The following is a 13,111-nucleotide window of genomic DNA, read 5'->3' on the forward strand; positions in this document are numbered from 1 at the left end:
GGCCGAATCAGAGCTGTAGCTGCCAGCCTGCTCCGAAGCCAGAGCAACAAGGGATCCGAGGTGGGTCTGCAACCTACACCACAGTTCACGGCAATGCTGGATCCTTAACCCACCGAGCAAGGGCAGGGATCGAACCTGAGTCCTCATGGATACCAGTCGGGTGTGTTAACCACTGAGCCACGACAGGAACTCCTAAATCAATTATATTTTAATAAAAATAAAAATAATAAAAATTTTTTTAAATCCCAATGGCTGTTCCCAGTCCACCACTTTTAAAGTCTTCCATGATCTGGCCCCTGCACACTTTTTCAGCTCCATTTCTCACCACAGCCCCATCCTTTCTGACACTCCTACTTCTAGCTTCTCGAGAAAGAACTCTAGGTTTTTGCATGTGCTGTCTGCACTGCCTGAAACCCTCTTCCTCCATGACTGAGCCTAACACAGCTGGATCTTTCAGGTTTCAACTGAACATCATCCTTCCTGGGAGCCCAGGGGGCTGTACAGCACAGGAGTTATGAAACTGACACTGAAACCAGTCTGCGAGGTTCAACTCTCAGCTCGTCACTTCCTAGCCATGGAACCCTGGGCAAGCTGTTAAACTCTCTGGAACTTCACTTTTTCACCTGTTGTGAGGATTAAAGAAATCAGTACAAGTAAGGTGCCCTGTAGTGCTACATGTGTCACCCAGACCATGTGAAGATTCCTTGCCAAGTGTTTTCCAAAACTCCTTCACAATGCCATGGAATGCCAACCTCACTCCTGAGAATGTCTGTCCATTTACCCACCTTGCTAGACGGCCAATTCCATGAGGACAGGGGCAATCTGACCTGCTCCTGCTCCTATTTCCAGTGCCTGGCACACAGCAAGTGTGCACATTTGCTAAATCAATGACTAGAAATCCAGTGCCAGAGTTCCCATTGTGGTGCAGCAGAAACGAGTCCGACTCGTATCCATGAGGATGCAGGTTTGATCACTGGTCTTGCCCAGTGGGTCAGGGATCTGGCATTGCTGTGAGCTGTGGTGTAGGTCACAGACATGCTTGGATCCGGTGTTGCTGTACCTATGGTATAGACTGGCAGGTGCAGCTCCGATTTGACCCCTTAGCCTGGGAACTTCCAAATGCCGAAGGTGCAGTCCAAAGAAGCAAAATAAGAAGAAGAAGGAAAGAAATCCAATGCCTACAGGTATCGTGGGGAAATATGCTCTCTAGCAAACATCCACCTCGAACAAGGAAGGAAGGCAATGATAGGATTTTTCAGGAGTTCCCGTCGTGGCGCAGTGGTTAACGAATCCGACTAGGAACCATGAGGTTGCGGGTTCGGTCCCTGCCCTTGTTCAGTGGGTTAACGATCCGGCGTTGCCGTGAGCTGTGGCGTAGGTCGCAGACGTGGCTCGAATCCTGTGTTGCTATGGCTCTTGCGTAGGCTGGCAGCTACAGCTCCTATTCGACCCCTAGCCTGGGAACCTCCACATGCCGTGGGAGCAGCCCAAGAAATGGCAAAAAGACAAAAAAAAAAAAAAAGATTTTTCAAACAGTGAATACATGGCAGCCTTGCGCTTGAGGCTAAAAGCAGTTCACAAAGACAACTTGGAAATTAGGAAAATACCTTTATTATTTCTGAAATGTTCCAATATTCAATGTAAAAACCATGATAGTGGCTTTTTCACAACTTTACAAATTATAGAAAAATGACTTTCCACCTTTACAGAAATCACCCAAATCACACAGGGCTCCATGACGGCTGACATGGGACAGGAAGGAGGGGCAGCAAACACAGCAGGTAGAACTGCAGCTCTCTGAGCAGCCTGAGGCTTTTCCCGCACGTGTAAAGCCAGGCCGAGTCCCAGAGACGCAGGCCTGTCTCAAAGGCCAGCCGCCCACAGAAGGCGTGCAGTGTGGCACCAAAGGCTGGCAAGCTGCAATCACGGCAGCTTTGTGAGAACGAGAGCAGGAGGCAGGCCTGCCGATCAAATCCTCCTCCCTAAAACACGGCCAGGAAAGAGGCTGCAAACACGGGCCAAGTGGTGCTCTGGGTTTAGAAATTTCCCCTTTTACTCAGCTCACAAAGACGAATTTGTCAGAGTTGTGTTTTTTGTTTTGTTTTGCTTTTTTTAAAATCGGAAAACAAACATTTGGTTCCGTCTCAGCTGTCATCAGTAGTAGGTAATTTTTAGAGAGAGACAACTTGAGTTGCTCATTGTTTTTTATCAGGTTTCTGACTCCTTCCTTTCTCATCCATGGTCCGGGCAGAGGGGTTACAGCTGTAGCAGAAGGCTATTTGTCAATGTGAGAAAACTGTGAAAGTGTTTTGCACTCACATACAAAGGCTGATGGAATTCAGAACGATCCCACCGATTTTTATGAGAAACATGACTATTCCTCTTGGGTGTCTCAAGTCAAAACAAGGCAACAGCCTAGTGATTTATAGTCCCCACTACACATTTTCTGCCTTCCAGAAGGCATTAGAGAAAAGGCCAGTGTCCGCCAGAAGCGATTGTAAACACCCCACTGACAGCCTGGACACTTTGTTTTTAAATACGGCAGGACTTTCTCCTTTGGCCCTGGCAAAAAAAGCCAACTCCCTAAGACTGTTTAGGAAGAAGCAGAAGGAGATCTCCCTCCAAACCTGAGTGAGGGATCAGTGACCTCCATTGACTAGAGTGTGGCTGAGAGCATCATCAAAGGCAATGGATACATTTATGGCATGTGAAAACTGTCCTGTGGTTGGTCCCCAACCTGCCCCCAGGCTCAACCTGGCTGGACAAGGGGCACGGGAGGTTTGGAGCAAGTTACCGTAAGGCACATGGTTGAAATGGCCCCGACACCAAGCCCAGAAGGATTATCTCTTCGCGCGATTCCAAAAGTGTTGGAAAGCTGAGGAGTTGATGACACTCACTATGAGCAGCAGCAGCAGATACAGGGATATCATGACCGTAAACCAATGGCTGGAAACCCAGGAGAGCTGGCTTGAGGCCCTGCGTCAGGGGGAAAAAAGAGTGATGTTGGAACAAAAAGAAAAACATTTTTTCAAAGTGTATGAAACCACTTCTGGCTCAAAGAAGATGAAATGATGAATTTCATCCTCTGAGCCATGAAATGAAGCTTCGTGCGTGCTCCTTCACTCAAAAAATCTGGGACTGTTTGCCCTGATGCTGACACGCCTTTCACCAGAACATTTTCTAAATGTACAAAGACAGCTATGCAATGAGCTCATCCTGATCTTTTCTTTTATAGCTCCTCTTGTACCTCTTGTAACCCGTCTTTTCTTAAGCAAGACTTTGGTATCCAGAAGGATGACCTTGCTAATGGTGTCTGACCAGATGGCAGCAGGTGCAGGGTACTTACCAAAAGGCTTTTCACTTTCAGACATGCACAGATATCATTTTGAGCAGGGGAAATCCTCTCTGGCCCACTGGGAGATGATCTAAACCATGCAAGTGTGCACTAGAGACACTCCAGGAAGGAGTGGGAAAGAAATGGAATTTTCAAGTAGAAAGAGCCAGATGATTTTAAACCAAAGGATAATGTCCCCCAAACTTAGGAACCTTGTGCCTATTTCCCAGATCTAAGGGGTAAGATTTTACAAGTTTATTGAATCCTGAAGGCTGGAAACCACTGGTGTGTACAAGTAGGAGTCGGGACTATTAACGATAACAATAACCACTTTCCCTGTCTCACCTGCTGCTCATCCCCGTGAGAAACTCCTTCATGGACTCCAACAGTGGGACAAGATGGCAAGTGACCCCCAACCCTGGCAAGCCCTGCATCCCTCAAACACCACCCTGTTGAGATGGATCAGGAAGCCATCCTTCTCGAGATCCTAGGAGCTGGAAGGCCTCGTCTACTGTAGGGTCAACACTCTCATTGTAGAGATAAAGATGAAACCTCTCAGTTCCAGAGAGGAGTAGGTGGTGGTTTGATGGCCACGGAGGGGGACGTGACCAAGCCAGGTGGTACACCATCCCAGCCAGAGCCAGTCACCACCCTGCCTCTTAGCACCACCCAATCAGTGGGTTTCAGGCTGCAATCAGGAACCTAGGTGGCTAAGGGTTTGGCTTCATTCAGTCCCTCAAGTTAAGTCCCTCTTCTTTACTAGCATATATGGTCCCTTAGGGCCAGAACCACGTTTTATTTGGCCTGTATACCTCACCTCTTACCTCTTACAGAAAGCAGAGTGCAGTGCTTTACACACTTTATACATAGCTGAGGTCTAAGGCTGAGGTGGGCAGGGTGCTGATCACTAAGAACCCAATACTGTGAATGCAGCCTTTCATTGTTCTGCACCACATGCAGGGACCGTCCCTTCTCACCTCTTGGGCTGCTTCTGCGAGTACACCAGCAGGTACTTCACCCGCAGGAGCTGATTATTGGTGACCACAAAGTACTTTGGAGGGATGTCACCCCCTTCACTGTGCTTGATTCTTGCTCTCCTGCGATCTATCTCCTTGGAATCTGAATAAGAAGATAAAGCACAACTTTACAAGGGGCAAAAAAAACTGGAAGCAAATTGTGAACAGAAATGGGTCGACTCTCCTGGTCCTGAGGGTGGAGGAACCCCAGCAGGCTGAGGAAGGGCCTGTGTGTGTGTGTGTGTGTGAAGGAGGACTAAAAATAGGAGAGTCTCTGACAGGCCAGAATAGGAAAATAAAAGGGATATGACAGAAAAATATAAAACAAAACTGAGTGGGGGAAGCAGAGGGAGTAAGCAGCTTGAGGGCCACAACAAAAAAATAACCTGCAACTAGAAATAGGACTTGATCTGAAACAAGTCTTCTAGCAGGCATTTTAAAGTAACAACTCTGGACTCGAGCTTCTTAGAACACTTATCTTCCACCCTTTGTACCAAGAATTGTTAAACAAAACAAAACGTTTCTTTTTAATAACATGAGAAAGCTGTATCAAAAAGAACCAAAAAATAACAAAAATCCCCACAACAGGCCAAAGCTTCGTGACAGCAGACGTTGCAGGGTTTTGCCCTGATGTTTAATGTCATGGTTTGCAGACATCCTAGGAATTATAAAAGTGAATATTCATGCTGTCTGGTTTGGGAGAGTGGCGTCAGACCTGGGCCTGTTCCTCAGGACTCCAGTTGTTTTACATTAGAGGCCAGGAACAGGCAGTTTTCTCAATTCTCCTTTTCTCAGCGGAACCAACAGGCCAGCTCTGGAGACTAGAAGGATGGTTCTGTGACTTTTTGCCTTCGAGGGCCAGGGCGCACAGGGCAAAGGTCTAGGGGACGTATCAGGAGTGGACCGAGGTGGCCCACTAGTCATCCCCTCCCTAGAAGGTCCAGGATTTACCCCTATGGCCTCAGTTTATTCCCTCACATCCTCTGGGGCTTGGGCACCAGAGCAGCCTGGAGGAACAGGGCGTGGACCCAAGTCTTCAGTTTAGCAAATATTTATCAAATGTCAAGTGTGTAGCAGGCGCCTTGCTGACACAAGGTGCCCAAGAGGGAATGAGACCCAGTTTCTGCCTTTAAAGAGCTCGTACTCTGGCCTCACACACTCACATCCATCTTCTCTACCCCTAAAGCTTTCCCTGAGCACTTGGACCCCCCGTGACTGCTCCTTCCTCGGAGCTGGACCCCCATGGACCTCATCAGCACCCTCACGCACTCCCTACCCTCTGCCTTGCAGGAAGTGGTGTCTTTTCCACTGTGCGTTCAGTTTCTAAGGAGACTGCTTGCTTCCTGAAGGCAGGCCTTGTCCCACACCACTCTGGACCCAGCCCATCCTCTGGCGTGCAATGGGTGCTCTACCCAACAGCTGGGCCAAAGGCAAGAGCCAGACACCCAGGGGCCTGCAGCCCAGGCCTGGGCCAAGTGCACACTCACCCTTCTTCTTCGTTTGGCACTTGACATCTGGATGGTCAATGACCTCACACACAGCCACACAGCTAAGGATGGGGCCGAGGAGGCTGCGCTGCCACCCATGGCCATGGGGGCTATAAATGAGGGCCAGGCTCAAGTCACTGGTGAGGTAGGTCCCTTCCCCAAACAAGGATGTCTAGAATGGCAGAGGTCAACAGAAAAGAGACAGGGCTGGGTGAGTGCAGAGCTGGCACAGCAAGATGGCACAGGTCTTTCTTCGGCATAGTTGTTAACACAAAATCCTCAAGCCTTTTTTTCCCCCAGCAAAAGGCTCAAAAGCAAATAACCTTATGACATCATTAGAGGGTTATTACAAAATACATTCCTATCTGACAACAGTTTAACTAACTGGGGATGTGGCTGACTAACCTGGCAAACTAGTAGCTCCAGTGGTCAAGGCTGAGTAAGAAAAACACAGGTGTAAGAGTCCAAACAGACACACATTTGAATCCTGCCTATCCCTCTACCAAGCTAGCAAGTCATATAAACTCTCTGGGTCTCAGCTTCTACATCTACAAAGTGATGATATTACCATCGCCTCCTAAGGACATGGATGAGGATTTGATGAGATGATGCACATAAAGCACCACACAAAACACCTGGCATAAGAGAATGAGACAGCCATTCCACCGCAGGCTCTTATTTGTAGTATATCAGTACTTCCTGCTGCATGAATGTGTTAAACGTGGTTCTGCTGACAGACCTGCAGAAGCCAAGTCATGCCCTTATGCAGAGGAGGGAGTCACACCTGAGTAGGGGAAGTAATCCGAGTCATTACTTGGAAAAGAAATGAATCTCTTAGACCAGAAACTGTAACCAAATAAGGCAAGCCTACATGAGAGGCAGGGTAAGTTTTGCTCTTTGTGTTGGTGAGGACCAAGAAAATGTCCAAGATTCTAGGAGGCAGGTCCCTGGTGGTGGGTGCTAACTTGCTGTCCTCATGAGGAAGGATGCCAGATTGAAAGAGAAGGAATTCAGGTGAAAAACCTGCAAACTGAGGCTATAGCAGGGGTAGAAAACACATCCTTTGCCCTGGGGAGACATCAATAATCAACTACGATGCCAACATAAAAATATCAACCATTCATACTGGCTCAGAGAACACTGGATGTCCCCTGATCTGACCCCATGTCCATTTCTTCTTATGCCTACCACATATACACCATTCCCTAGACTCAAGAACCATCAGCAGAGGAGCATAACAGTGAGAAACTTGGCGTACCTCTACCACGAAAACAACCTCAGAGCTTCAGCTGGCAGGGAGGTTCCCTCAAGCAAGGCTCTCACTGAAATCCCAGACAGAGGAGGCCAGGAGAGCACCCACTTCACCAAAGGGTGTAATGAGATGCTTCTAAGGAACAAACTCCCTCGGGCGCTGAAATGAAGGTTTAGTTACAAAAGTATAATCTGCAGGCAACTTCTCCAGGCTGCTCTGGCGTGAAGCCGAGGCCCCCTGGATTCCAGTAGCCTGGCTGTGGTAATAAGCTAGGAGCCAGGGTAAACAAGGCCATCATCCTCAGCAAAACCCAACTGCGCTAATCAGCTGCAGCAGTTCTGGGAAAGTCTCTCCAGGCTTGGGACGCCATCAGCCACAACTAGGCCCACAGTTAATGGAGCCAGCCCACCACCCCAGACAAGGCAGATGCTGGCATGACTGGGGGAAAGGCTGCAGCCCTCCAACCACTGGAGTCCCTCTCCGCCAGCCTCTAAAAGCAGCCACTGCTTCCTCAGTACTCAAGGACAGGAAGAGCCCTTTGTATACGTGAACTGTTTCAATCCTCTCTGGACACCAGAAAGTGGGCAGTGGCGTCCTATTTTACAGATGAGGGCACTGAGGCTCCAAGAGGTTAAATACATTTGCCCAGGACAGCAGAGCTGCAAAGGTGGTCCTTCTGCCTCTTGTCTATGTTCTTCCTCCTACATCTCCCTGAGGGACAAACTAAGTGCCAGGCACCAAAGGGGTGGTTGACGCTGTTTTGACTCCTTAAAAAGGGAGGAAAGGACCTCCCTCACTCCCTCAATTCCTCCAGCCGACAGTTGGGAGTGTCCCCTCAGCAAGTGCTTCCCAAACTTCGATATGCATATGAATCACCTGGGAGCTTGTTAAAGTGTGATTTCTGATCAGGTAGTCTGGAGTGGGCCTGAGATGCCACATGTCCAACAAGCTCCCAGGTGATGTGGATGCCACTGCTCCAGGGATCATGCTGAGGAGCGGGGGACAGCCACACACTGGCATCACGGGCAAGTTCTAAAAGCATACTGATGCCTGGGCCCCACTCCCAGAGATTTTGATTTAATTGGTTGGGAATCCAGCCAGATATTGGCATTTTTCTTATTTTCTTTTGGCCGCACCCATGGCATGTGGAAGTAACCAGGCCAGGGATTGAAGGTTTTTTTTTTTTTTTTTTTTGCTTTTTTGGGGCTGCACCCGCAGCATATGGAGGTTCCTGGGTTAGGGGTCAAATCGGAGCTACACCTGCTGGCCCATGCCACAGCCACAGCAACACAGGATCCAAGTCATGTCTGCGCCCTACACCACAGCCCACAGCAATGCCAGATCCTTAACCCACTGAGCAAGGCCAGAGATCAAACCTGCATCCTCATGGATGTTTGTCAGATGTGTTAACTGCTAAGCCATGATGGGAACTCTAGTATTGGGATTTTTAATACCTGCTCAAGTGATTCTAAATGTGCAACTAAGACTGGGAACCAGTTTTAAATCGATACTCTTCAAACTGCAGTCAGTAAAAGAATCAGCTGGAGATCTTATTAAAATGCATGTTCTGATTCAGAAGGTCCAGGTGGACCCAGGATTCTGCATTTTCAGACTCCCAGGCAATGCTGCTGCTGCTGCTGCTGCTGGTCTACAGACCACATTTGGAGTGGCAAGGCCTTGGTGAACCTACCTACCCCACCCCCACCAGCTCTGACCCCCCGATGTCAGCAGGCTTGGGCCCCACCTTGTTCAGGTGGCAGTGCAGGCCATTGTGGATGATGGAATGGAAGTTTTCTAGGCGGCTCCCGTGGAAGGCGTAGATTAGGTCTCGTTCTCCTTTGGTCTCATAAAATTTGGCGTTGGCTGGGTCGGAGTACTCGATTTCAAACAGGAAGTCCGGCACGGGGACAGGCGTGTGAGGGGCACCAGTCAGCTTTTGGATCTTTTCAAACTTGAAAACATGCAGGAAGTTGCAATTTTATTTGGGAAGCTGGTAAAATATGCTGCCAAAATGGCCTCCTAGAGCCTTGGGCTTAACTCCTATGGGCTCTGCTCATGAGAACAACTGGTTTCAGGGAATAAAAACATCAGGGGTTTTTTTTTGTTTTTTGTTTTTGTCTTTTTGTCTTTTTTAGGGCCACTCCCTCGGCATGTGGAGGTTCCCAGGTTAGGGGTTCAATCAGAGCTGTGCGAATCAGAGCTGTAGCTGCCAGCCTACACCACAGCCACCGCAACGCCAGATCTGAGCCGTGTCTGCAACCTGCAACCTACACCATAGCTCATGGCAATGCCAGATCCTCAACACACTGAGCAAGGCCAGGGATCAAACCCACATCCTCATGGATACTAGTCAGGTTCATTAACCACTGAGCCATGACAGGAACTCCAAAAACATCAGTTTATAAACAAGCTCAGAGCTTATAGCTCAAGACTGCTTTCCTTTAATGTTTTTTCCTACAGTAGGTTAACTGAGAAGCATAAATTGCTCCTTCTAACTAAAGATCACTTCTAATTTTCATAACACCTTCATGTCTATTTTCCACATTCTATTTTTTACAATAATCTCTGGAGGCAGAAATGGCCACAAACTGTTCCTCCTATCCCTGTCCATTCACCTCTCTGCAATGTGACTTTGCAGCTGGAATCCCACCAAGATCCCATCAAGAGATGGCATCTATTTCTTCACCCCTTGAATTTGGGCTAAACATATGGCAGAGACATGAAAGGGCCAGCCCTTCCTTACCTGCTGCTGGGAACCCTTCGCAAGCCCTGCTAGCCTTCTACAGCCACAGCGGCCCAGCAACAGCGGCCACCCCAGCTGAAGCCCCAGACATATAAGTGAGACTACCCAGGGTGAACCAGCCCTACCCGGAAGAACCACCTGAACAACCTGCAGAATCATGAGAAGCAATCAGTGTCATTTTAACCCAGTAGATTTAGGAGATACTTGTTATACAGCAAAATCTAACTGAAACAGAAGGGTAATAATCCTCTTCAGGGCGGAGACCTGAATCAGCATTTCCATAATTTTGAAACAGTTAAGTCACAGCCCCAAACCAGTCTGTGATGAAATGACACAGATAAGGGCAACTTAATAGATCTATTTATACTGATGTAAGGTTTTGCCATGATCTCTTCTCTGGAAGAATTGTCCTTCAGTCTGAGGTCAGGACCCTCCTTCTTTTTTTGTACTAAAAAATATAAAACGATAATACATGGGAAACTAATATCCTTACTTGGGCATAATAAGAAGCTGATAATCCTGGGTCCTGATACTCCATATTTTAAGGGAATTTAACTGGTTCATAATCAAAAGTCAAGAAAAAACTGCCTCATCCACTTTACCTATAGCCCCCAACATCTAGAAGATGCTCAATGCCCTCATGAGAAATGAATAAATGAATGAATGAGGCTAAATTTAACAGATGACAAAAGTGAAACCCAGAGATCATCTAGGAATGAGCAGCCCAGCCTGGACCCTGATTCCCAGTCCAGGGCTTTTTACATCACTTTACCATCCAACGAGGAAGATGGCCCCTACACACCAGAATCAAGACACCAAATTCTACACCACTTAAGGAGGATTTTGGTCTTTAGCAGAAACTCATAAAATCAAATGCGCTTAAATTATAATCAACTAATTAAGTAAAGAACAGTACAGACAAATCCCTGCTGCCACTTAGAGGAAACAGCTCCAGATCAAGGATCTGCCAGTGCCACACTCTGGTCCTTGTCATCCCAGCCAGGCAAGAAAAACCGGATTATGGAATGCCTGGCCTGTGCCACTGTCCTGGGGGTAACACACAGGCTATCACAGCTCCCTTCTGAGGTGACTATTAAGATCCTCAATTTACAAACAGGGAAAAGAAGGCTCAATAACAGGTAAGACTGAAGTTTGAACCCAGAACCTAAGATTTTCCACCTCTTCGGGTTCTGCCTCTTTGCTTCCTGATAGCTGGAATGTTTCTTTTTTCTTTCTTTTTTAATTTTTACTATTTATTGAAGTATAATTGATTTACAATGGAATGTTTCTTTTCTTTTTTTGGCCGCACCCACTGCATGTGTAAGTTCCGGGACAGAACCCGTGCCGTAGCAGCAACCTGAGCTGCTGCAGTGACAATGCCAGATCCTCAGCCCACTGTGCCACAGGGAAATCCTACAATGGATGCTTTATAGGCTGTGGTCAAGGGACCACCCTTATCAGAATTACCTGGGGGCTTGTGACACCCAACATTTACTGAGCCCTTAGCATGGGCCCTTAGGCATTGTTCTAAGTGAAAAAACTCATTTAATTCTCACAGCCAGTTCCCTGATGGAAGTATACTATTATTTTTTGGCCATGTCCATGTCATGTGGAAGTTCCTGGGCCAGGGACTGAACCCATGCCACAGCAGTGACAACACCAGATCCTTAACCCACTGAGCTACCAGGGTACTCTATGAAGTACACTATTACTATCACTAACAGATGAGGAAACTGAGGTGCTGAAACGCATCTGATAACCTGCTCAAAGTGACACAGCTGGTATAAGAGGGAGAACAGAACTTTGCGCTGTGAGTGTGCAAGTTCCTGGGTCCCAGTCTAGACAAAGAATCAGAATCTATGGGGACAAGTTCCAGGAATCTGCATTTCCAACAAGCTACCTAGGTCATTCTGGTGCACAAAGAGGTCCCAGAGCTCTTCAGGCCCAGGAATCTGTGATCCTACAGACCAAAATCTCACCTCTGACTTTCCTGCACTGTGGATTGTCAGGACCTTTGAGGATAATATCCAGCTCACCAGGTCCCAGGCCCATTTGTCCTCATCTCCTGAGGACTGGAGAAGTTCTTTCAGGTTGGGTAACTTGCTGGCATCTGAAAGCTGAAGGGAGGAAAACCTTCATTAGCAAGGATCCTGGATAAAATGATAGTAACCAGGTGCCCTCTAGTGGTACATCGGACAGCTTGCACTTCTTTCACGCTCCAAGGAATTTCTGAAGAGGGAGATGCAGAGGTCTTCAATCCCTTTCCAAATACTGCCCAATTCCAAACGCTGTCAATACAGGAAGGGTGTTCTGCAACCCAACTGGTACGAAACCTAATCTGAGCCAGTGTGAGGCTCACTTAACCTTAATCATCCCACTTTGTGCTACTAGTGATGTGAGGCACTTTGCTGCAGGCTGCAGGATTAATGTCTGACTATGGGATACACCACAATGTAGATATTACCAACTTCGTGGCATATTTGGATATGTACCCCACTATGAGTGGGTAGAGGGTTAGCAAAGCCTTTCCCCTTCAGCACGAGTTAATTTACTGCTAACCTCTTCCCCCTGGAGATCAGATAAGCATACTACATACATAACCAGGCAACACTGCTTATGGTAAAGATGACCCAGAATAGTAAACTGCATCCAGACAGGAAGAAACTGTGACTGAGGAATACATGGTTTGGGGTTTTCCTGAGTGTGGTGACTTTTCGTGACGACCCCGGCAGCTATGTCTATGGTGATCTTACTAGAGGGACCAGCCCCCAGGGACCATGTGCAGTTCATCTCCTTACACCTGAGCTGTCATTCTCAGGGGCAAAGACTAGCTCCTGGACGTCTCTGTAGACCACAGCAAGAACTTCCACAGAAAGGGAATGCCCTGCTGTGAGTTGTGAACCATCCCAGATCCTTCTAATGGAGGCTGGTGCCCCATGTGGCCTGTGATAGGTGTTGGAAGGAGACAATACTGCCTTTATAAAATCAGGCAGAATCTGAATTTCCAAACACATTTGGTGCCAGATTTTTGATAAGGGACTGGGGACCTGGACTAACAGAGAGCTACGAGGTATCTATAGCTTTTGCTCAGAAATGGAAACTGACTAGAAACCAAATCTCTCCAGCATGGCATTCAAAACGTCACTGCAGGAGTTCCTGTCATGGCACAGCAGAAACAAATCTGACTAGGAACCATGAGGTTGTGGGTTCGATCCCTGACCTTGCTCAGTGGGTTAAGTATCTGGGGCACGCTGCAGTGAGCTGTGGTGTAGGTTGCAG

At 47.7% G+C, this 13,111-nt stretch overlaps 1 protein-coding gene across 5 annotated transcripts in view; it reads right to left on the bottom strand.

The window, feature by feature from the left end:
- Positions 1 to 1,593: 1,593 nt before the first annotated feature.
- Positions 1,594 to 13,111, bottom strand: part of PARP16 (poly(ADP-ribose) polymerase family member 16) — a 46,417-nt gene continuing 34,899 nt past the window's right edge. For 3 of the 5 annotated variants that reach the window (XM_047767076.1, XM_047767075.1, XM_047767074.1), the window contains 5 exons: positions 11,812 to 11,949; positions 8,834 to 9,040; positions 5,838 to 6,009; positions 4,312 to 4,453; positions 1,594 to 2,976 (listed from right to left, as the gene is read on the bottom strand). In XM_047767076.1, coding sequence (XP_047623032.1) covers positions 2,841 to 2,976; positions 4,312 to 4,453; positions 5,838 to 6,009; positions 8,834 to 9,040; positions 11,812 to 11,949 — 795 coding nt within the window. In that variant the 3' untranslated portion in view covers positions 1,594 to 2,840. The remainder of the gene's footprint in view (positions 2,977 to 4,311; positions 4,454 to 5,837; positions 6,010 to 8,833; positions 9,041 to 11,811; positions 11,950 to 13,111) is intronic. The other 2 variants (XM_047767078.1, XM_047767079.1) reach the window with 2 other exon arrangements.

Source organism: Phacochoerus africanus, chromosome 2 (genome assembly GCF_016906955.1).
Source record: "Phacochoerus africanus isolate WHEZ1 chromosome 2, ROS_Pafr_v1, whole genome shotgun sequence".
Taxonomy (NCBI): Eukaryota; Metazoa; Chordata; class Mammalia; order Artiodactyla; family Suidae; genus Phacochoerus; species Phacochoerus africanus.